Source organism: Anser anser (genome assembly GCF_964211835.1).
Source record: "Anser anser genome assembly, chromosome: 4".
Taxonomy (NCBI): domain Eukaryota; kingdom Metazoa; phylum Chordata; class Aves; order Anseriformes; family Anatidae; genus Anser; species Anser anser.
The window spans coordinates 61,172,834-61,198,972 of record NC_139724.1 but is presented as its reverse complement, the minus strand read 5'-3'; the positions used below and the strand labels follow the sequence as shown (position 1 = coordinate 61,198,972).

Sequence of the window (26,139 nt, the reverse complement as noted above, 5' to 3'; positions counted from 1 at the left end):
ATCAGGTATTATGCTTCGGCAGTTGAGCCAAACAGGTATTTGTAGCACAGATATGAGGCTAGATCCAAAAAGAATGAGCCTTATAAATCTTACCAACTGCCTCTTTCAAAACCTTAATCTGAATCTCTAACCCTCAATAGCCTCTATGTATTTTGCCAACTCACTTCAGTTAATAGTGGTCTCGCTCCTGACTGCTGCTATTTAGGTAACAGCTCTGTAGCAATGGGACCACGTGAAAAGTAAAGCTGAATACCCAACAGCCAGAAGGGCGAGCGGTTACAAAGCAGAAGGGTGAGGGTGGAAGGAGCAAAGAAAAATAGAAAAAGTTATCTCAAGCAAGCAGTGTCACATTTTAAAAAAATGTTTTTTGAGTTTGTTGAAATAACTAATGAGATTTAAGTGCTGTAATGATTAAGCTGCTGGATCATTAGAAATGCATATATCTCATGTTTAGATGGGATAATTGGCTGAGCAGGGGTGGTAAACTTCTACTGCACGAAGTTAAAGTTTCAGAATAAAAACAAAAACTGGAAGCAACATAAAAGCCAAAGAGCAACAATGGCATCAAGATGGTAATTTCAATGTCAAAGTTTCTGAGGTGTTTAATTTTCCTGCCTACAGCTGCAAAACACTACAGCTTATTTCAAAAGACTCCTTTGAGTGCCTGCTGATTATTGTAATATCACAGTTTACCTCCAAAACAGGGTGCACACAGTGACCACAGTTGTTTTGATTTTTTTTTTTTTTTCCCCAGATGCAGCTGTCCATTCAATTCAGCCCTGTCGAATGATGGAACCTGTCCCTGTTAGTTTCTGCATTCATCGCCCTCCAATCTACAGGGAGAGTTTTTCCTGGCTTGCTGTCTCTCAGTTCCTCTTTTCTCTTTACCCTTGCAATAGGATGCGCCAAGCTCTCTTTCACATATTCTCTGATTCGTGGAAGGTCTATCAAGTCCCCTCTGAATCCCCACTTCTCACAATCTCCAGCTCACGTTCTCTTCCCTTTCATCAGCTCCTTCATAGACTTTAAGTGTGTTATCACCAAACATTACCCCATTTATCAGACATAACAGTGCAAAATCAAAAAGAGAAAGCATCAAATGCAAGTTTTTGGTCAAACTACAAAAATCCCATTTCCCTTTTAAGAACAAACACATTCTGTGAAAAGCATTAAAGAATATCTTGTGTAATATTCTGTATTCCTACTTTGTTTCAAAACTTGCCATGTGCTGCTTCTGTAATATAACCTAGGAAAAGTATGCAGAGAGAGAACCCTTTTCTGGAAAAGGAAACAAAACAAACAAACCCCAAATAACAAAGCAAACCAACAAACCCACAGAACAGGTGCATTCAGGATTGCCAGCCTGAGGGAATGCAAGCAAGAGCAGAATGTTACATTGTTACGGCCAATTCCTGTGGCAAACCGGAAAACTCAGTGCTCTCTCAGTAGCTGCAACGGTTGTAGGCCACGAAAGAGGGTTGATATTAATTTGGCAAGCAAATGCAATATAGAAAAAATTGTTACTCTTATCATCTTTGAATAGTTTTCTTTAATGTCTAAATAAGAATGCATGCTACCAATGAAAATAGGTTTTTATTTTGACTAGGTGTTATGTTAGGTGTTTAATTGCAAATAATTAATGGCAGTGAAGCTGCACATGCGTGTAGATGTTAGTTAGGAGAAGCTTATATATTAAGTTAGTCTAAGCAATCCCATAGCCTGCTGACACAGGAAGAAGAGAATTCAATGTCCACTTATTTCTGCTTATTTCTCTAGGGCTACTGCAGGAACTGGATTTTTACAATTTTACTATTCCTTGCTTATTTGAAATTTAGCTAACATCCAGCTGATATGACATAAAATGATTTAGTCATGTCTGCAGGAAATTGAATGTACTTCAAGCAGAGTAGGACACACAAATGCAAACTAGACTAAACTTGTTTATATTTATACTTAACAAAATTGTTTATATTTTATGAGCATCTTGCTCCTGGCTGTATGCTGAATTTGTTAGCTTATGTTTGTAAAAGCACACCCACGAAGGAGCACAAGGAGCACAATGGCAGTGCCTGAGCCCAGCTGCTGCAGCGTACATAAGTATGTGCTTATATATATGAGCTGAGCTCCCTGCTCAGACAGAGTGTGGAGCAGGATGAAGCTGTTGGTACTGCCCGTGTTTGTGTGGCTGCTCTGGGTGTCTGCTCATGATCTGTGTGGCCAGCCACATATATATGTATATTTGTGGTGTCTACATATGCTCTATGGGCATGTACTTCTTCGGCCTTGCTGTTGGTTGGATCTGGAGACATGGAGAGGTAACAGCCTCTTCTCTCTCAGGCTGTGGAATCTGGCCTCATATTTTTCACTTAACAAATATAATTCTTCCATGTGTTTTATTTAATATGCTTATATAATTCAATATGTATTATTCATATTCCATACATCGGTACTGTACTGATTTTACTTTGGAATACCTTTAGCTTTAAAGATCTGTTTATCTAATGCCAATCAGGCTAAGTTAGTTTCAACCACCCCTAAAATTCTGTGCTGTGAAAAAATAAGTTTCTAATTTATTGTCATTTAAACAAACAAAAAAGTGATTTTTTAACTAATTTATCTATAATAATATAAATCTATTTCATCATTTACATATTTACCAGGAATAAATTTCTATTTATTTTTAAATGAGTGCTTGTGTGATTAACTTTATGTCCTGAAAGTATTCTTAGAATACAGGGTTCAATTTTGATACTATTTTTTTTCAGTAAACAGGCCAAACATAGAAGAAGTGATCTTTGTGACAAATAGGCTGGGAGGCATTACTGGAGTTCAGATCACATTATTGGGCACCATAGGAGAAACACCAAGAGCAGGAAGAAAAACATCAGCATCTAACATAAATGAGATGATTTTAGAAGGACTTCAAAGCAGATGGTACAAACAAAATGAGGTTTTGGGGGAAAGAAGGGCTTGATTTCATTAAAGGAAAAGCAAATGCAGTCTGAAAAATATCTCAAAAGATATGCTTAAAAGCGTTGTTATGCACTAGCCTATGAAGCAGCCTCAAAAAAAAGTAATTTCAGAGAAAACCTCTCTTGAAATATTTGAAATGTGGCTGAATAAACCACTGGAAATTAAATCTGTGAAAATTAACCTGGGAATAGTTAGATAGTTCAGAAGACCTTTTTCTTTTCTTTTTAATACAGACTTAAAATATCTCAGACAATCATATTTATGCCTTTTTTTTTTCCTTCTAATTACTTCTAGAAGAAGCGGTAACAGAAAAAAATAAAGTGGGGTGAGGGGAGCAGCAGTTTTCGTGCCACAGTCAGATACCTCTAAGAGAGAGAAACGAATTCATGGAGATTGAACTATAAGCAAAGTATTGTCCATTAAGGGTAGGTAACATTTCAAGGGGTTACTTCTCCTATGGATTAAAAGAAACCCTGTCTTTCTAATCTATTATAGAGCATCATTTCTCTGAAACAGCTTCTTTGAACCAGAGTCTTCTGAAGTGCAGTATTGTCAGTATTTTGGCTCCTCTTTATGAAATTAGATGAATGACATCTAATTTCCTTTGTATTGATTTATCATTCAACACTTCCACATCAAATGGGAGCTTTGAGGAAGATTTTAGGAAATCAACATCTGTATGAGATAATTGCACTGACTGTAGAAGAGATACTTACTTTGGTTCTTTTGATCAGGCAATTATATTTTTCCCCCATCCCCTGAGTTTCTCTTGAGCTTTGCTATTTCCCTACTATAAAACCCAGATGGTCAAAGGACTGGGGGTGATAGGACTGGCAGGATGACATCTCAAATTCCTCACAAAGGATGAGCATTGTTTTTATTCTATTTTTACAGCTATCATTTTAGGGTCTGGTCAGGTCTATGGTATGATGGAACAAGTCCAGACCTCAGATGCCTTTCTTCTGAAAAGTTCTTTAGGGAAATACTGTTAACTACCAAAGGGGGGAAAAAAAAAAAAAAAAGTGTTTTTCTGACAATTATACTCCAGGAAACACAGAACTCCAGCACTTGCTGCTAACCTACATACAAAACTGTTTAAGTACTATCTATTATTGTAGAAAAAGCTTTTCTATACGAAAGCAGAAAAGGCTTTTTGCTTTCCAAGTCATTGCCATGGACAGCAAACAAAGACAGTATACCTGCTTGCTTGAAAGGGAGAGATGAGCAGAGGTAGGCTACAGCAAGAGGGTTAGTAGCAGAGAATGAACACGTGTTGGAGGCTTCCTCATTGGTTGTGGCAACCGCACAGGTGGAAATAGTTTTTTTGTTTGTTTGTTTGTTTTTCTGGGGGTGATCTATGCAGGTGAAACCATACAGCTGAGACTGCCAAGTTGTATAAATAGTATCTCATACTAAAGACAAAAAAAGACCCTCAGTGTAAATAAGAAAGTGTCATTTCCTTCCTTCCGCCACACAAGGGAGTCCCCTCTGTAGTTTTAAATCCTCTTACACTGGTTTAATAGCTGGCTTACTAGCTACTCAAGCCAACAGATAGGTGTCTTCTTATTCATGCCAGTTACCCATAAACAGAGCATCAGTTAATTTTCTCAGAGAAAATAATTCTTTAAACAACTCAGAATATTTAATCACTTTTCATATTTCATTGAATAATTAAAATATTTTGCTAGCTGTTCTAACATTTTAAAATTATATTTATTTTAATGAATGAATTATTAATATTATTATTACTGATAAACAAAAAAATGTCAAGATAGTGTGTGTTTAGGTATGCCAGAAATACCAGACATGGACTAATTCAAGGACTTTTTCCCAACTGAGCATAATTCTTATTTCCTAATTGCACTATGTCTATTTAAAGTAAAACACATACAAATTGTAGGACAAAGTGTAGTTAAAACACTGTTATAGCTGAAGGAATTTCATATAATATTTGTTCTCAAATGCTTCCTGGAGTAAAATGAAGATTAATTGAAGCCTTTCCTGCTTTGTAGGAGTGCTGAAAGATCCGGTACATTAATATGTGTAATACAGATGAAGATTCTCAGAAAATAGGAATTTTACAAGTCTAAAACACAAGGTGTTTTGTGGCTGTTTTTTTTTTTTTTTTTTTTTTTCCCCAAGTCATTCTTTATTACACTTCCTGAAATTACTCTTATGAAAAAAAAAATAATTCTAAGGCCAGAATTATTATTCTTTTCATCTGTGGAATATTATCCCCAGTATGTACAACAATATGTTATATATATGAATGAGTATGTTTGTAATGACCTATCTCTAGCATGATGGATTTTCACTCATTTTCTCTAATGAGTAACTTGTGCTCTATTCAATTACATTGAAAACCACTGGTGTTTTTAATTCCAATTATCACTTCTACTTTTTGTGTTATCAGGAAAGGGACAGCTATTAATTTAACCTCCTGCCTATTGAAACTGAATTAGCTCTTGGTTGAGTTTTTTTTTCTTTTTTTTCTTTTTTTTTTTTTTCTGATTAGATTTCTCATCTTATTTTTCTCAGATGTAGGCTATAAAAAAAAAAAAAAAAGTGCCTTCACAGCTCCTTTCCTTTATTGAAACAATTCTTGTTTTACATTTTTGAAAATAACTTCAGTGCAACCGTATAGAAAAATGCTATATCATGGACAAACAGCGATGAATGCTGAAATGTGTTGATGAAATAGAAAAGGGTGTTTTTTTGTGTGTGAAATGGTAAGGGATGGTTACCTCAGTCTTTTGTCGTGATCCCTGCTCTAAATCCTTCCTGTGAATTTGCCCATTTATGGTTACAGATATAAAGCATAAGCAGTTTTTGCAGGAGGAGCTGGAATCCAGGAGTCCTTCCCAAATGGAGTGCCCTGATTATTGGGTCTAAAGGGATATCCTTCCTTTCGATTTTTCTTCCCTGATCTAACGTGCAGTAGAATTTAGCTAATGGCTCATGGGGATATCATCACGGGTGTTGAATTACCTTTTCTTTCATGTATGCTGCAAGCTTGTTGCTCAGTAGCAACAACCTACAACTCATGGAAACCAGTGGACTTGAGAGCATCCAATATGATCTGACTGATCAGATCAGTCTCCATTGACATCCATTGATGAAATACATGTAAGAACTGTGTTCAAGAACTGTGTTTACCTGTTTTCATCAGGTAAGACTCAATGCCTCTTGTTTGAATTTAGCCATCTGCATAAGAATTATGATAATGCTTCCCAGTGGCACAGCAAAGATGTACGAGGGTCTGAGGCGCCCTCTGAAGTATACTTTAACAAACACAGGCCTCTCCCCACCCCCTGCTTACTATGGCAGTTCCAGAGGAAAACAAGCAGAAATGGAGGAACTGGCTCACATCCAGCATGTGTGACTTCACACTGTAAATAACAATCAACGCTTTGGCTGCTTCTCCCATGCAGTGGGCTAGATGCCAGCAGAGCTTTTAATCAGTGCTTCTCTTTATTTAGTGGTGCCTGCTACCCACTGTAATTTTTAGTTTCCTATTATTAGCACTGGCAGTAAAACAACAGTAAACAACACAACTAAAGCTTTGAACTTAAAAGCTCACCCCAAAGCCTGACACACCAAAACTTTATAGATGAGTCCCTGGCATCTGAAAGGTGCTTACTGTTTCTGTCCTTGCTTCTCACTACAGGAGGGCATTTTACAATCCCAACTTCACACATAGGCAGGAGCTATAATTAAATTAAATGTAGCAGAACCCATGCTTCATATACTGAGTGGTGCAGTTTGTTGTAAACACTTGGCAAAGACAAAGTACTTACACTCTTGGGACAATCTGTATTTAGCCTGGCACTGCGTTTCATTCACTCTCGTGAGAAGTTTTATCAAGTCCCTTCATATCAGCTGAGTTCTCAGGTGAGAACAGGAGAAATAGTCCCTTACCAGCCAATGCTAGTTGCCCAGGTTGCACTCCCTTAAACCTTGTCAAGTAATATCCTTGAATGGGATGAAGAACATCACCAGTCCCTACCAGTTGTCTAAGTATAGACCACTTCCCTACTTTGAAACCATGGAGGCCATTATTTTATGTTTCTTACATGAGAGAGAGAGAATAGAATTTAGATAGAATTTAGGAGCTCAGTTGATGCTTTTGTTGGTGCTCCTTGTAGTCTTAGAAATTGGAAAATGCATGGAGGATGAATCTGTACAAACAGCTTTCTGCTAAAGGGTCTGATGCTCTCATGTTGGCAGACTAGCACAATCTATCATCGTTACTAATATTTTATAATCATTACTGAAAATGAGAAAGCCTGAATTTAGGACAAAATATTTATGAAGCAACCTCAGTATGTTGGGGTTAGAACTATATTTTGTTTAAAACTCTGTTTTTGTTGTTGTTTCTTTGTTAGAGTCAGTGGTTGATACTAAGTACTGACACTGTTTTAATCATGAAATAAGAACACTGGGTTTTGCATTCCTGCGACACATCTGCATGCAAGACATTTGGCTCCCAACTCATATTATTTCAGTATTTTTCAGAGTGGTAGTTCTTTTTTTCTTTTAAAGACATGCAGTGGTAAAGGCAGACAGATCAATATTTGGTTAGTGCTAGCTATGATGAAAAACACTGAGGAATTTCAGCCCCTACAGGATCCTGTCAGCTTGCAGAAACGGCAAAGAGCATGAAAGTCAAGGGGGAGTAGGTTAGGAACTGGAAATCAAACATTGTATTCATTATTTATATTACATATAGTAATACATTTATCCTTTAACAAAGGTTTTTGCTTTCTCTGCTACCAACACTTTCTTGCAGAAGAGCCTCAGCATTACAAACATAAGAACAGAATTGCTTACCTACATAAATGTTTACAAAACTGATCTTGAAGTTGGCATAAATAAGACCTGATTCACCAAGTACAGTGGTGAAAATCAGACACTATTGAAGGGCAGTGAAATATGTGAAGCTTCTGTGTTTGAGATCCATATAAAGGAAGAAATATATATATATTCCTATATATATTCCTTCCTATATATGTAGGAAATTTCTTCCTATATCCATAGAAAGAAATGTTTCTTCCCAATTCACAATGTGAGGGCATTGTACCTTGTCCTGGAGGCTTTTTGGCATTCAATGTCTGCCATATGTTCCATGTCACAAAATGTCACGTGCACTTGTCCAACCTGCTGCACACCACACCTACATTTCCTTTATTCTGTTACCCAAAGAGGTCATCCCCAAAGTATGGAGAAGAAACCTGATTAGTAGAGTAGTGCTGTTCATGGTAATCATGGACAGACCAGGGTAGGCTTCATGGCAAGGCTTTGGGACATGAATCTAAACGCCTTTGAGAAGGAGGAATGAACAGCTCCATAAGACAGGGAAAGATGTAGCATTGCTACTTACAGATGAGATGTTGTTTCTATAATTCAGTAAAAGACATGAGAAAACCATCAGAATGCAATTTAAAGTTTAGTCAGAAATATAAACTAATAACATCTTTTAGCACAGCAAAAAATCTTAAGTTACATAAATCAATCTCCTTTAGATTGTTCTGAAGACTCCACTGTCTCATAGTTAGATACTTGATACATATTTTTTTTTGGTAGCCTTTCTAAAATTTGTCAAGTAAGTCACATCACTGGAATTGAATGCTGAGATAAACCTAAATAAATGGTGATGGAAATTTGCTGGGATATTTTTGTGAAAACGAACAGCTTAGAAAAATATAAAAGAAGCTGAAGATGTCCCAGTTAGAACAGACAAAGGAAAAAGATAACTGGAGAATCAGACACATCTGAAAAAGAGTTATGTGTTATACAGGGTAGGCCTAAGAGAGATTTCATTTCTCATAGTGGTATCAGTCCTTTAGGAGATTCATTGAGGATGAAATTGTTTGGCGTAAAAACTTCTTGCAAAACCTGCCAAGTTTAAGGCACTTAAAAACATAAAACTTTTCTCTGTTCCATAGCTGCAGCTTCCGCAGTTGTTCTGCAGAACAAAATTTAAAAAAAAAAAAAAAAAAAAAAAGACTTTTACAGCTTGGGCTCCATTACAAGGGATAGTACTACATCTTTGGTGCAGTGGAGCAGATGCTGTATGACTTTATTTCATTTTTTCAACAGTACTGGAAATGCAATGGAGTTTTTGGAAATCAAATTCAGTGTTGTTATTTGATCAAGTCTGAGGGACGATTATGAGAGTCAAATCTGAAGAACTATATTTCTTAAAGATAAGAAAGAAAAAATAATTGATCCCTGAGCATAAGCTTATAGCCAGTTCATGGTGTGTTTAGTGGTGAAACCGTTACATTAATTGAAAAGAGATGTGTTTCAATGTTAGGATCCTAATTAGATCTCAGCTGGGAGACAGAGAAAAACTTCATAGAGGGCCCTGAGGTTTGCCAAAAGCTGCTGCTCCAAGGCAATCTGAATGCAGAAGGCATCTTGTTTGCAGGTCCTCTGTTTAATAACTGAGAACTCTGAAGAAGCCCAGCATGCTCCCACTTGAACTGAGGCAATATCTTGATGTGTAGTCTGTCATGAAAGAAAAAATTTTTCTGAAGAAACCAATACAAGGATCATATTTTATCCAGCAAGGGGCAACAGGGACAGGTACTTGTTTATCTACTGGTAAAAAATAAAATAGAATTAGACTACATGGGGGTGTTGCCTCATGGACATATCTTCCTCTGGGACTAGACTGGAAGATTTTAGAGCCAATTACCACTAAATTATGGTTGTCTGACAGACTGAAAGAATGTGGGGTTCTTTTCATCACAGACAGATAAAGCAGTGAAGGACAAATCAGCTGAATGAAACCGTAACAGCCACTTTTCTACAGCCCTGGAGTCCCTGAGAAGATATTCTTATAGTGAAAAACACATGTAGAAATTAAAAAAAAGTAAAATAGGATCTTCATCACATCTAGGCATATTCCATTAAAGTCAATGAGGATTTGCCATTGACTTTAAAAGAGGCAGGTTTTTTATTCTAGAAGAATAAAATTATAAATTCAGGAGCTAAATGTTACAAGTATCCAGAACTATCTGTAGGGGTTGTTAAAAGCAGCTAATCAAATCTTTCATTACTCTTTGGTGTCAAGATGAATTTAATTTTGCGTTTGCTCGAATCTCTCTGTTGTTTTATGCTGTGCCACTCTCCTTTTCTGTCTTGTTCTGGAGGAAAGTAACAAGCATTGCTGGTTTAAAAATTCATTAACAGTAATGAATCACCCACTTTGCTGTGATTTTTACTGATGACTCATTATTCTGGATCTGGAGACACACTAAGAGCTTTTGCCCTAGAAACTTTGGAAAGAGGTGGGAAAAAAAAAAGTGAGGTGAACTGGATTGTTCAATGGGATAATACAGAAGTTAGTTATTGAACCTGGATTTCATAGAATCATGGAGGCATAGAATGGCTTGGGTTGGAAGGGACCCTAAAGCTCATCTAGTTCCAACCCTCCTGCCATGGGCAAGGACGCCAAACACTAGACCAGATTGCCCAGGGCCTCATCCAATCTGGTTTTGAATACCTCCAGGGAGAGGGCATCCACAGCTTCTCTGAGCAACCTGTTCTAGTGCCTCAGCACCTTCCGAGTGAAGAATTTCCTCCTATCATCTAATCTAAATCTCCCCTCTTTTAGTTTAAAACTGTTACCCCTTGTCCTCTCATTGTCTGCCTGAGCAAAAATTTGCTTTCCATCTTTTTTATAAGCCCCCTTTAAATATTGAAAAGCTGCAATAAGGTCCAAAGCTGCATATTGATCCAAACATGCAAAAGCTGCATATTGATCCAAAGCTCAGTAGCCTGGACAGTACATTTCCTGTTCACCTAGGTTCAGTGGTTGCTGCTGATAAGTATGATCTCAAGCACAATCATGTACCTGTTGATATCTACAACTGCTGGTAAATAGCTGACCAAGGTCAAATATTGTTATATCCAACTACTGCAGGTTCACTTATAAAAATTATTCTTGACACATGTTTTTTGTGAGGCCACAGTAATGGTAGTGCATGTTGGAGATGGTAAATGGAGCAAGTAAATCACCATTAGAAATACCACATGGAGTGTTTCCTAGATCAGTTGTTTTTTTTCAGACATGAGGTTACTGTTGTTTCCAGTTGATAGATATGGAGCTTGGTCATGGAGCGTGTTCATTGCTCAAATATACCGCCCACAGAACACACATTTCACTCTTAATGCAGAGGAATTCAGCCTTCATTTTTTTCTCCTGTAGGGATGAACTTTGCTGTCTCCAGCTCCTGGGAAAGTTCAGTTTCCCACAGTCAACAGCCTCCCTACTGCTGCTCCCCACTTTGTTCCCAGGGTGTGTTTGAGGAAGCTTTAATCAAAGGCTGAGAAGCAATCTCTCAGATAGCCAGGGACACTGAAAGGTTTTGGCTGTCAGAGCAGAGACATTAAATTAGCCAGTTGTCAATGTGGAGCCCATGCAGGCAGTGAAGTACTAGTATAATGTGCTTTGCAACCCAGAAGGCTTTTTAGTGTGGTAGTTAGGGTTTTAAAGGTGCATGGCAGTTAATAAGCCAGCTGGAGAGCCAAAATGCTAGTGTTTTTAGATTTGTAGCTTCATGCTGTGTTTACTGAATCACTGTCTTCTGCGTTATTGGTTCCTATTTCTTCTGTTACACTCATTGTATCCAAAGTTTTTTAACTGTATTTCACAATGGAATTGATTGGGTAGAATAAATTCCCTTTCTTGAAAGTTAACATGAGAATCATTCACATCATCTGATAATATAATCCACATAAATGTCCATTTGATCTAAAGAATGTTGGATCTGCTAGAAAATGGATTTCAGACTTTCCCTCAAATGCAGAGGCAGGTTGGTCCATGACGTGTGATATTTTTCCATGGCACTACAGAACTTGACCCTGATGCTTTGGTATTTTTGATTTACTGTTTTATTTGAAGATTTATCACTGCCTATTTTTAGGACAGATGTAGATCAATTTTTTTTTTTTTTAATTTCTTATAAAAAATTACTTCTGTGGAAAAAAAAAAGACTCGTGCTTGTGAAGGTTTCAGTACTTTCTGGCAAAGACTAGACATTGCTGATTTGGTAAAAATTGACCAGGAATTTACACAGGCAAAAATGATAAAGATTCAAAATTATTTGGAAATTCCTGGCACACAGAACAGATCCATGAGTTCAGTACAATAAATAAATAAATAAATAAATAAATAAATAAAATTATCTGTAAAGTTTTGAAGTAATCAGGACCCAAATATTTGAACTGCACCATCTAGAAGTATCATCAGAACATGTATTTATTCCCTGTTCTCTTATTTTACAGGCTTAGCATGCTTATTTAAAATATTTGTGTCCAATCAGAGTCCCTGAATTACATTTTAACAGGGAAATAACTTGGTACAGGATTTAATACTGAATTATCTTGTTTTATATAAAAAAACCTCTTTGCAAAGATGAAAATCAGTAGCAAGAAATTTGAATAGAGACTTTTGAACACTGTTTTCTCAGCTGAAAAATGCGTTCACTAAAACTTTGTTTGTAGCTGTTACAGTTACTACTCATCCCCCTTCATGAAGAAAAGGGGACAGGTAGAAGAAGCAAGAATAAGAGGTGTCTCCTTGCTACATTTTTAAATGACAACATTCTTACGGGTGCATTGCACCAAATTTTACATCTCTAATGTTAGTGATGATGCAGAAACAATAATCCAATAATTTTGTGTAACTCAAGTAACAAGCTTTGTATCACAGTCCAGATGCAGCAAAAAGTAGCTGCAGTGAGCTGTAGCCAAAAGATATTTTGCTGGTCATAGTCCGGTACATAAACATTTATATTCTTCGGATCCACATGAAAGATCTATGGCAGAAAAAAAGCTTTGCTGGTAGCTGGTTTTTGTTAAGCAGCTGGCTAGCAGAGCAGAAGGTATATACTGCACATAAAGTGTCAGCCTGGCATGACCGATGTTATGCCTTATGGTGAGCTCCATTAAGATCACACCAGAGCACTCAGCCACAGGAAAGGGTATTGCCAGTTTCAAATAGGAGGGGTGTGTGTGTGTGTGTGTGTGTGTGTGAAGCACACAGAGCAATACGATCCAACAAAAATATATTTAAAAAGACTCTTTTTTGGAATAAAGAAGAACTTTAGAGGCACTCCGCACTCTGCACTGCTATTGATATTGGGCGTTTAAAATCATGCTCTTTTTATATGGTTTATTAGTGACTTAGGACCTACATTTTTCAGAGATAACTCAGAAGTAAGCAATCACTATTATGAAGACAGTCTTTGCTGTGCTAGATGACAGTTTTTCCCTAGTGAACACAACATGAAGTATCTCCATGAACAGTAGTAAGTCATGAGATGAATAGAAGTGTAGGGACTGAGTTCATTATTAACTTTCAAAAAGAAGATTTCAGTCTCTGCCAGCAACTGTGAGACTAATTGAGATGAGTATCTCCACTGAATGCATTAAGGTCTGTAAATCTGTGATGACTGACATCTATACACTTGGTCTGTCAAATTCTACCTCCAAATTATTTGTACTCATATTTGAAGGGTTTCAAGTTTCTCCTAACTCTTGAAGGAAATATAAAACAAATGTAGGCATTACTTATTGCTGAGTTTGTTAAAAGATTTTCACATAACCTTGTTTGAAATATAGAAAAGTTCCCTATAAAGCACTAGTATGAATGCCAGTGCTTTCAAAACATAATTGCAAACTTCTATACTGGCAAGTTAGTATTATTTTTTTATAGTCTTTCTTCGGTCATCTAAAACTGAGAAAACAAATAATCTGAAGCCACAACTGGTAAATAACAATGCTAGTAAAGACAAACAAACAAACAAACAAACAAATAAATAAAAAGGGCTATGAGCATTATACACATCTTCAATAACTATCTCTGGATAGAAAAAGGTAATTTACAGAACTGTTTCATGACAGCAGACATGCTATCCAGCTTGTAGGTTTACTTCCTTGGAGTTTCATTATGCTGCTGTCTACTATTTAGATTTTTCCAGCTGAGCAAGACACGGTAGTTTTCTAACAGGGGTAGATATTAATTTTCAGTTTGAATTATTACTATCTGATTTTATAGTAAGATTCAGAACTTCCTTTATTTTATTATGTTTTATTGGTGTTCCTATATAACCAATTTAACAATGCTGTTAAATTTGTTAAAAGCATGAGACACAAACCTACCTTCCAGATACCATCACTGAGTCTACTTGAAAAGAGGAGTTGTTGGTGTTCCTTTGCATATACACCCTCTTCATGTCCACAATGCTGTTGTTTGTGAAGAGGCATCAGCACCTCTACAAAAAGTTTCAGCACAATGGACAAGTTTTGGGCAGTTACCCAGTAGTACAAGACGGTTGTCTCTCTGAAAGTACACTGGCTGCTGGTGGTGAGATGAAATCATTCCTTTCATAGGACTCAGTGGGGGGAGGCTGAAAAGTGTGTTTAAACTCTAAGCCACTTCATCTTTAAGGGCAACAAGCTCTGGAGAACCAATGTGAGGGGCAATATTCTTTTGTACTAGTGTCCTCATCCCTCATATCCCTCATACTCTTTTTTTTTTTTTTTTTTTACACTCTCTCTCTTTGGCTGTTTTGATCTTGAATCCACATTAATTCATTACAGTACAAGCACATGAATTCAGTGTACAACTGAATGGGATCACAATGAAATGAAGACATCCTATTGCCTCTGTGAGACGGGAAATTCATGACTCAGAGATAACTGATCCAAGCTAAACTGTTACACCTTGTGTGAAACCTTGTTTCAGTGTACAAGGCCAGGTTGGATGAGGCTTTGGGCAGATTGATCTTGGTGGAAGTTGTGCCTGCCCGTAAAAGCGGGGTTGGAATTAGATTATCTTTAAGGTCCCTTCCAACCCAAAATATTTTGTGATTTTATGATAAGAGGATTATGTTGCCTTTTCCCCTTGTTATGCTTTTGAACAAGTGACAAATGCTAATTAAAGAAGCAAGGAAAATAGAATGGACATCCTAAATCTGTTTGATTCATCATCCAGGTTTTCAAACTTTGTACATCGCTCCCCCCTCCCCATCCCCCCCTTTTCTCTTACAGCAGAACACCTATCAGCTTCTTTTTTCATTTGTATTAAATCAATTCTAATCAAGACATTGATTATCTTGGAATCTGCAAGACAAAAGTGGAAGACAGAAGTGTACTTCTCCATTAGTCATAGAGCAGAGCTCTATGTGCAAACAATAGCTATAAAGATAGAAGTCATCTCTGCATTGGACACTTTTGTCATACTTTCTTTTTTACCAAGTGACTTCCAGTTATGTTCAGTTCATCCAACATGAATGTGGGCAGTTCAGATCACAAACTGATAGAATTGTTCACTGGAAGAGGCCTGTGATGGTCACCTAGTCAAACTTATGAAAAATATCCTATAAATATTTTTACAGTTGGGTATTTGCATATACATTAGACAGTTAACCATAGATGGTTAGCCTCAGAGGACATGAACCTTATGCTTTTATTTCCTCCTCAATAGATTGGAAATATACTTTATTACATTAAAAAAGTGCTTTTTCTCACTTATTTTTTCTAAGATGCTAGCAGATGAACAAACAAAAGAGAAGGATTTTTTTCTGAAAAGGTCAATGAGAATAGTTGTACCTTATCACACAAACTCTTGAATGCTCTACGCAATCAATAAATGAGTGTTAAAACCTAAAAAATGAGCTGTCATTAAGCTGTCTGAGAGTCATCAATGCAACACACAGTATTACAATGCTAATTGAAATTGAAAAATCTTTGAATAAATTAGCATATTTTGAGTTATGCATTTAAGTATCTTTACATGGATGCGTAGTATGATGGGAGGAACCCATCTTTGAGTGTAACATTATCAGAGCTATTTTCTTACTCTCATTTGCCTCATTTACTAACAGTAATAAGAAAGAAGAGTATCTTAGAAATATTGTTTTCTCAATGAATGTCACAAATATAGAGCTGCCTGTTTAAAGCTACGGTATGTATTCAGGGGCATTTTTATGCATTCAAAATTACAATTTATACTTTCGCTGATATACAGCTGGATAAGATGTTCATCAAAATATCTTTTCACATCCAGGAAAGCCTAATAGTTTCCCAACGCAATGTTCTACAGATTTTTTGATGAGAATAATCAACCAAAATTAAAAGATCATTAACATTTAGGTTTAGAACAGGAGCATCTTTTGTGCAACAAAAGCATTTCCTAAGTATTTTTAAATGGAAATGTGCCATAGCTCAGGGACATTTTTAAAACTGTGAGAGACCTATCAATGGACAAAAGAGAAAGAAGGACCACATGTTGAGTGCATGCTTGATAGTCTGTGCAATTTATTGTGAAGTACCACTTGTACTAGGTCTGCCACAGAGCCATTGGTTTGAAAGGTTAATGACTGCAGCAATCACAATTTCAATTTACACGAAATGGGATGACAGGAAGCCAAATACAAAATGGAGAGGTCCCACTGTGATGGCAGCTGAGAAACAATTCATCAACAAAAGTGCAAGAGCATTGTAAAACCAGAGTGTGAGGGACAACATTTTGAGCGTGGGGAGGGCTTAGGACTTCTGTTAAGATCATTTTTTGAGGATAGTATAGAGTCATTAAAATGGCTAAATTTTTGAATACAAGCATAAGTTCTCCTTTCATACTTTTCCTTATAATAGATGTTAGGTCACCTGAAAGTGCTTATCCCACCTCCATACATTTTGTTTAGTGTATCTCCTCTTGTATTTTAAATTTCGACCTTGATTACTACCAAAACATCCATTGTCAAGATAAGCATTTCAATGTTTTTTGGTCCTTTTCTGCAGTTGTTCTCTACTTGCTTTCTGAAACATCAGCTGTTCTACAGTACAATTTGAGACTCTCTAAAGCTTTCATGTGCATACATATACAAAGAAATGCAATCTGAGACCTTGTTCTCCTGCTGTATGAACTATTTTTTGCTGGGTTTGGAATGCAATTTGCCTTTTAATTGATGAAAATACCTTAAAGATTTATATTTTTATTTTTGTTAAAATAAAAATAATATATATATAATAAATCAAACTTTGGAAATATCACTGACACTACAGAAATACAATAATACTTGCTGCTTTCTCATCTGAAGTAACTTGAAATCATAAATAATAAGTTACTGGACATAAGCTGGGTGAAATTCTGGTCATCCCTATTTCTGAACAGACATCCTAGAATTGGGCAGGATTTAGGGAAGTCAGCAGGTTGGAATGGCTTACGTACAATGAGAGTTTATATGGACAAAAAGGTTTCAGTTAGGAAAAGAAGCGACTAAGTAATAAATGTGATTGAGATGTGTGAAATAATATCTAGAAGTAATGGTTTTCACAGAAGAAATACTATAGATATCTTATTAAAATAAATGGAAAAAGGCTTGAAATATGCATGAATTATTTTTCAGAGAAGGCATAATTAGGGTATAGACCTAAATTTGGTTAAAGTATATAAAATAAAAAGATGCAGCTATAACCTTCATCACAGGAAATATTTCAGTAGCAGAATGCCAGGTGACAGAACAGTATTTTAGGGGATTTATAACTCTAAACTTCCCATATCCTTACACTTTCCTTTATTTGTCACAGTTGAAAACAGTATACTGAGGCAGAGGGACATAGTGCTGCTTTTCTTGTATTTCATCAGTTGTTTTATTTTCTCATGAATGGGACCTGTTTCCTCTTGCCATGCTTGCATAAAGACAGAGGAAAAATGTGCATACTAGAAAGGCTGTGGAAAATACACAGAAAGTGATGTGAATTTTCTTATTCTTTACTTGCTGACACACCTACAGCACTAAACATTATAATATAGAGATATTGAAGTTCTTCAGAAAGAAATGTCAGTTATGAAATTATATCTACTCTCACTATAGTATGTATGGAGTCTCATCCTTTCTGTATCTTAATTTTTTTACTTTCATTTTGGTTATTAATGTTAGAGATACTTTATCTCCTGGTAGTATTACAGCTTAGTTATTTAAAGTCTTGTGGTTTTTAGGCTCTCTGTAAGGAGATAGTTGCTGTCTTTTTATTCTGTAAAGAGATAGGTAAGAGAATTTATAGAGAGGAAAACAGTGCCTGAAACCAGTAACGTTTACTGGTAAAATAACAAGTAGTAACTACTTTAGCTGAAAGAGTAGAACTATCTTTACTCTTACAAAATGATTCAACATATTAAGTGATGAAATAGTAATTATTTTATAACTTATTAGAGGTACAAGTATGGACCAGAAAAAATGTGTGCATAGGATTACCCAGTGCATAATTCTGTTGAATTAATCAAAGTACATATAATAACTATGCCAGGTGACGTTATCTGTGCTGCCTTTAGGACCCAAACTCTGCATGACAGCTCTCTTGAGCCCCTGCCAGTGAAATGCTGATGCTACTGTGCTATGGCATGTAAATTTAGTCTAATTTCTTTAGAGCATAATACCAGTAGAGCTACAGCAGTTTAATTTCATGCCTTAATTTAAACTTAAATTCATATCTTTTTGTTTTGTTTTGTTTTATATAGTTATATTGTTGAAGAGATGGTAAGACAGGCAAACATCAAATGAAAAGCATAAAGCGGAGAGGTCGGATTTGCACATTTTGACAGTATAATGTTAAATATGTGTGCCTGTGTATTTCATCAAATCTTTCAATGGATTTTCTACCCTAGAGGAATGGTTAAGCAGATTATCACAAAGCACAGAATGGCTGAGGTTAACAGGGACCTCTGGAGGTCATCTGGTCAACCACCTCTGCTCAAGCAGGGCCACCCAGAGAAGGTCGCCCGGGACCATGTCCAAGCAGCTTTTGAAGGTCTCCAGTGATGGAGACTCTGCAAACTCTGGGCAACCTGTGCCAGTGATCAGTCACCCACACAGTAGAGACGTGCTTTCTGATGTTCAGAGACAGCCTCTTATGTTCCAGTTTCTGTCCACTGTCTCTCATCCTGGCACTGGGCACCAGTGAAGAGAGCCTGTCTCCATCTTCTTTGCAAATTCCCTTCAGGTATTTATAGACATTGTTGAATCCTCTCCAAGCCTTCTCTTCTCAGAACAGTCCCAACTCTCTCAGCTTTTCCTCACAGGATAGATTCTCAACCTTTCCACCAACACCTCCAGGTCTGCCAAGCTACTTTCCAGGTGGATGACCCTCAGCATATATCAATGCACGAAGCACAAAGATAAAGCACATGGGGTGAAAATATTAGCAGGATAGCATTCAGATGGATATTAAAAGAAGGAGAGTGAGAAGAGAGGTAGCCTATGACAGACAGAAGCCAATGATCTTTGTCAGGGGGAGAGCATTTAAGCACAGCCATGAGAGGCACTGTAATTCCATCCTATATCAATGTCTACCAAAGCTGCCCAAACTGTTTTTGGTAAAACCTAGATAGGTGACAGGAAAATGAACTCACATAGACAAGCTGCTCACAGAGCTGAGGAGACCAGTCCTAACCACTCTCTGAAGAGAGTAGGGAACTGCAATAATAGGAAACTGCAAATTTTGCAGTAGAAACAGACAAATATGAGAAACAAAATAAACCCCAACTCATCTGAAAGATTTGTAACCATTCATTTCTGAAGTTTGAAGCTTGGGTTAAGTAGGACTTCTGCTTTAGACTGATTTATAACAGTCACCAGCCCTGGACATGTTTTACAACATTTTTGGAAGTAATTGATACATTTGTAATTACATTAAACAAAAAATCTGAGTTTTGTGTTCATTAGCTCTAAATAGTCAGATATTTATATTTGCCTATCTTAACTTACCATGTGCTGATAAAGAAATGAAACACTTGAATAAAGATATATTACTATCAAAACCCTTCTGATGTAAGTAATACATCCTAGAACACAGAAGTACATGAAGAGCTGGCATTCTTCCTGGAAAAAATGTATAACACTAATCAATTAAAATACTTCCTTATAATATATTCTCTTTTTCCATGCCTCATTTTATTCAGAGAAACATCAAGGTCCTTTATTTATGAGACACTCAAAAATAATGATTCCAGAGAAATAGACAGAAGGTGTATTTTATCCACTATACTTTTACCTTTTTGCCTTAGATAATTAGGGACATTAACTCATGATTTGAAATAGCTTGAGAATACTGTCATTAACAGGGGAAAGTTCTCTGGTACCCTGAGGAAATGAGAAGCTTTTAAGAGCAATCACTGTTAATCACTAACATGCCAACATTATATACCTTCTGGAAATGGGGATGATGTATAGCCAGGTCACATTAAGTGACTATATATTTTACTTGCGTTGTGAGCTTTCAATAAAAATGTTGTTTTAAAATATCCCTTTGCACAGCTTGCTTTCACTATAAAATACATGATATCTAAGAATAGATCATTTGTAATTCTGTAAAATTTACACTTCTTCTTCTACAAGCTATTAAAAATATTCTCTCTGATTCCATAGTTAAGCTTCACTGTGTTTTAGCCTTATAATACTTTGTTACACAAATTCAGTTAAGTAGTAAATGCCAAGGGCAAGATGAAGGCCCTTATGTAAGGGTGAAAGAAAAACTAAATCCAAAGGTGATAAGTGCAATTATCATGCAATTTACCTTCAGCTCAGCAGGAGACTTAGTAACTGCACAGTTGCAGTACTCAAAACTGACTTCATAGGTTAATATTACATTCTGATGATTTGGAAGCCATTGCTGTTATTCAAAATTTTTAATATTAAATATTTTCTATGTAATGTTAATTGCATATAATATCTTATAAAAGTGTTAGATGAAAAATAAAACAGAAGACTTTTTTTTTTTTGATAAAGCAGTTTTTCTTGTGTATAGTGTTCATCACTACATATATGACATCAGGGCAGGTCTCACTTTTGGTAAAGAGCCATGTTTAGTATAGAAATTAATAAAACTTAGTAAAATCTTTTTGTGCCATATTTCCTTGCTGTTCCAGCTATGGGAAACTCACATGCCAGCACCAAGCCCAGAGGCACAGGACAGCAAATGTACATTAGCAAAGGAGGTAGATGTATGGGGCCCTCAGTGGAGATCCTACCCAGTTGAAAATATAGAGCCTGTTGATAAGACACATATATCAGCAATAAATCACCAAAAATGACTTCCGATAAAGGGATCTGACAAATTCATAGACTTGTAGAGCTAGGAAAAACACAAGTCATCCACTGCTGTCCACCTAACAAAAAATTCGTCTAGTGTAGTTTTAGCCAATTGCATCTTGTGATAACTATTTTGTACAAAAAAAAAAATCAAAATCTTTCCTCTAAGTGACCAAACTTTTCATGACTAATTTTCTCTCCCATTATTTCAGCTTTTGCCAAACAGCCCTGACACGATCTGTCCTTGTACAGTCCTACTTTACTAACTTATAATTATTATCTTCTGGATGATTTCTGTCTGTATCTTTCAGCCATTAAACAGCCCAATTGTTGCAGATTGATTGTTTCCACACTTGATCAGGCATGCAGCATTTAAATACTGAATCCCACAATCTCTGCTGCCAGTCATCCTAAAACTGCTGAGACTGCAGTGGCCTATCATGTAAATTGAAAAATGAAGTGCTTACATTCTTGAAACCTCTATATAAGATCTGAAGTTCCTTCTTTGTGAATTTACTCTGTGCTTCCAGCAGCTCAAGAGCTTCAGGTCTATGTCGTACTGTGGCCATTTCCATTTCATCTTCTACAGTGTCTGCAGAATACAAGAGACAGAGAAGGAAGGCTCAACAAGAAATAGAGAATGTAGAAATGACTATCCATTGTAGGAAAAGAAAAATCCTTAAATGACATTAATTTAAAGAATGGCTTTTGCAGCCTTTAAGATATGTTAATTTTGAACTCATGGGGAAAGGGTGTCTATCTGCTTCAGTGGCTGCACAGAATGTGGAACAGTGGTGATAATCCATTGGTCTGGATATTATCACAACACGTATAAATAATAATAAACTGGAAAGTGGACATTCTGCCAGGACATGCATGACACATTCAGTATGATTTTGCTGTTTCTACAACACTCTGAGCAAAGAAAACAATCTTATAAAACCTTAGTGTCACAGCAATACTGACAATTTTCCCTTGTTTTATTACTGGAAGTGAATTCACTGTATTAGACTGGGATTCCCAGTGCTCTTTTTTTATTGTAAAGTAGTACTTTCTAAAGTGTGTGAGAAGGATACTGCACATTCAGCAGTAGACCTTGCTTTGAGTACCATATAACAAACCCTTTTGGACAAACATGATTATTCATGGGGAGCAGCCTTAGCAGGGATCTTGAGGATTTTAGTGACCTCATCATCAACAGAATATGAATGTAAATATACGTCTTTAAGGCTTAAATAAATGTGGCCCTATAAAGATGAGAGAAAGCAATACATTTTTTCCGGGTAGAGATTAAATGTGAAAATTAAAGTCAGTGGAATAGATACAGGAATTTACAGTACAGATTTTTATTTATTTATTTATTTATTTTAATATGGAGGTACCAGGCATACACTTGACCAAAAATTGGAGCATTAAGCAGGCATTAAGCATAGGTTATACAAAACTTCAGACAAATTTAATCAAATCTCTTTCGCCTTCTCTTTGAAGAGTTATACCAACTACAGAAATGTAACTTGAGCAAAACCAAGCATGTATAATTTTTCACTTCTACAACTGTGAAAATATATATTTTATTTAATCAGTGTGGAACTCTGCATTCTTAAAATAAACTTTCATTGTGTTCAATTTTCATAAGATCACAAAGAAAATACACCATTAAAACAGTGTTATGATTATATCTTCACATATTTTTGTTCTGCTTCAATGCAGTAATAATAACTTTCAGCTGCTTGGGAGAAATCTGGAGATACAGTTCAAACAAAAACAAAAAATGAACAACCTTGGAATAGAATCAGAGAATCATGGAATGGTTTAGGTTTGAAGGGACCTTTAAAGATCTAGTTCCAATAACCCTGCCATGAACAGGGACACCTTCTATTAGAGTAGGTTGCTTAAAACTCATAACCATAATATATAAACTATTTGGATAAATTAAAATAATAATAATAATAATAATAATAATAATAATAATAATAATATTGTAGGACCATGTCTTTTTTTCCTGTCAAAGAGATGTTGCTGTTGGCAGTCATCTCAGAAATGTAAGGATTAAAGAATTATTCCAGGTGTGGTAAGGAAGAAAACAGATGTTAAAAAAAGTGGGTCCCACTGCCTGAGAGCCTTCCAGTGATTGGCTTCCTACCCTAAATCCCAAGACTAGATGTCCACTTTAAACTCATCAACTGTGAAATATTTCAGACAAGATAACCAACAAATGGGTGATAACTATAGCTTCTGCCTTTACCAAATTAGTAAGAATCATTTAATAGTTGTAATTACAAGTTCAAGATGAAAGGCATGGTATAAGATAGAAAAATGAACCTCATTAATACTTTATGGCTTCTCAAACCTGATTCTTTGAACATCATTTTCTCCTGACAGTGTGCCTTGAGTACATTTTATTCATTAAAGCTGTCTCTGTTAAAACTTTTCAGCTTACAGTCAATGCAGAAAGATTTATTAGAATAAGAAATACAGTGCTAATCTGTTTAAATGACATGTTTGCAAATGCCCTAATATAATGTTAAATTCATTCACTGAACCAGACTGCAAATTCACAGAACCCTCTGCATTTCATAACTCTTCTGAGAGACACGATAGTTTTGTCTGGCTCTGTACTTTAGCTTTTCCCAAGTCATTAGTTATCAGTGTAAGCATTACAGAGAAGAATGTCTGTAGGAAAAATGAAACATGGTATCTTTCATTTAATCTGACAGAAGGTATTTTCCAAATCAGTGTAACCCATAATTTTATCTGAGAATGTCCATTGTGCATTGGCCTATGAGCAAGCTATATCGTGGTTCTTTTTTGTTTTTATTTGTAGGTTGTCTCAGATGACTCAGAGACCACCACCATCTTTATGAATAATACCACAGTAAATGCTATCAACATGAACAATAATAAAAAACAACAAACAACTCTCACAACTTTACATTGAACTTATGATGCTTGACGATAGTCTTGATCAAAATTATAAGAACATTTCAGCTCTCACCTTTAAAAAGAAAGTTTCTGTCATGCTGCAGTGCAAAGGGTGAGTTTTGAAAAACCTACCCTTATAGATAAAATTTTAATAAAGTTGGTCCAGGGTTAACAAGCTGTCATCCCAATATGGGGAATGTCTAGCAAAGTTCTTGAGCTACATTTTAATTCTGGCTGAGAACACCCAAGGTTTATTTTGTAAGGTTATTAAAGCTTTTCCATCATGTTTTAAAGGGAACTATCTTTTATATTGATTATAAAGTCCCTATAATAATGTCATGCTTTAGATATACAGCTGAGATTTTTTTGTCAGCTATCAGTCAACACTAGGTGCTTATGCTAAACTAACAAAAGAGTCACCCAAGAATAAATATTGTTCAAATTAACTTATTTTTTATATGACAAAAGTTATATGGAATTTAAATGGGCTACAGTTTAGAAAGAGAGTGACTTAACTGGAAACGAGCTCTCTGTGAATCCTCTGACTACCTAGACAGACATCTATAAGCTCTTCATGAAGCTAGATCAGTAGACATAATAACTGTAAGGCTAGATATATAGGCCACAGAACCAGGCTGAGCACAGTGTCTGGTATATCCTTAGTGATGAATGTTTATACTTTGTTTTAATGATTTGGTAAAAATGTAAAAGACTGCAGTATGGTGGTGATGTTAGTTTTCTGTTAATGAAAATATTCAGTTCAACAATCTAATCATGCCCTACTTCTGTAGCACCTTGTAGATAGAAATAATCTAAAAATAATATCACTGGGAATTTCCTTATAATGTGCCAACTATGATGATTAAAATACTGATGATTAAAATACTATGATGAATAAAATTCATGAGTCAATTGCACTTTATTTATTTATTTATTCATACTTATGCCTAGTTATCCAGGCAAGAAAAAATATTTATAGTTACATATACACACTGAAAGTGTGTGAAAATATATGTGTTTCTACATAGGAGTTTCATAATTTATATGACCTTAATAATAATAATAATAAAATAGTTATTTCAGTTCTCTAGTTAATTCAGCCTAAGAAAGTTAAGGGCTTATTTATTTATTTATTTATCCATCGATAAAAGGCATGTTTATCCATACATGTCAATTGAGAAAGAGAAGCAAGTTCATATTCAATTCTTTATATATTAAATATGTTCTTATTTATGTCATTAATGAATATCTTTCTTCCAGTAAAGAGTTTTTAATGTATTTGCCACGGGAACTATGCTTTGAACCTTTCATCATTCATTAAATTACAAAATGGTAAAATCAGTGCAAAACCCAGACATACTCTTCAAATAATGACTGCTGGAGAAACAAGTCCAATCTTAGGGTTTAGTTCATATCTGTAAAAATTGTCCGCGTGCATTTCCCTGCACAAACCCCAAATGATATGTCCCCTACTTATATAATAATTACATGCACATGCACTTCAAAGACATTCAAAGCCATTCTTGAGTCTAGCCCTTTCTGTAGCATATGCATTTAAGTGTTTAGCTAAGGAAGGATAGATTTAATTTTAAGTTTACCAAAGTAAAACACACAAATAAGAAAAAGCACTCTTTGAGATGCTTCGTTGAATGTGAATCCTGAAATAAGTTTTTCATTATTATTTAAATAATCTTTTTCTGCACATATTCATAGAAAGTAAGCACAGAATTGCAAATTCAGAGTTTACATTCTTTCAACAAAATACTTGTTTTAAAAATATTCCCTTTAAAATTTCTAAAGAATTTGTATTATGTGGTTGTCATTGTAGGTAGTGCTGACTTCATTCCTAGTATATTAGAATGTTGTTTCTTCCAAACCAGCAGAAATCAAACAGCACATTATGTCAAAATGGGATAATAACAATGTTCATCTACAATTTAATATAATATTTTCATGTAATATAATATTCTCATTTAAAACAGCATTTCATTATTTACAAGAGCACTGAGGAAAATGCTGACTGCATCTTCTCTTTCTACTATGTGGTTCTCAAATATGAAACATTTGATGCAAGTTTTACTTTGACTTCTCTTCTGGCTTATAAAACACTCACAGCTTGAATATGCGTATTTTGCATGGT

The 26,139-nt window shown here is 35.7% G+C and overlaps 2 protein-coding genes across 13 annotated transcripts in view; one reads left to right on the top strand and one right to left on the bottom strand.

Moving 5' to 3' along the window:
- Window positions 1–21,536, top strand: part of PACRGL (parkin coregulated like) — a 61,021-nt gene extending 39,485 nt beyond the window's left edge. The window contains exon 8 of the mRNA XM_083835188.1: window positions 755–21,536. Within this exon, the coding sequence (XP_083691314.1) occupies window positions 755–790 (36 nt within the window). The 3' untranslated portion in view covers window positions 791–21,536. The remainder of the gene's footprint in view (window positions 1–754) is intronic.
- Window positions 1–26,139, bottom strand: part of KCNIP4 (potassium voltage-gated channel interacting protein 4) — a 437,397-nt gene that overhangs the window by 26,802 nt on the left and 384,456 nt on the right. For all 12 annotated transcript variants that reach the window (XM_083835176.1, XM_083835172.1, XM_083835177.1 and 9 more), the window contains one exon: window positions 21,545–21,669. In XM_083835176.1, the coding sequence (XP_083691302.1) occupies window positions 21,545–21,669 (125 nt within the window). The remainder of the gene's footprint in view (window positions 1–21,544; window positions 21,670–26,139) is intronic.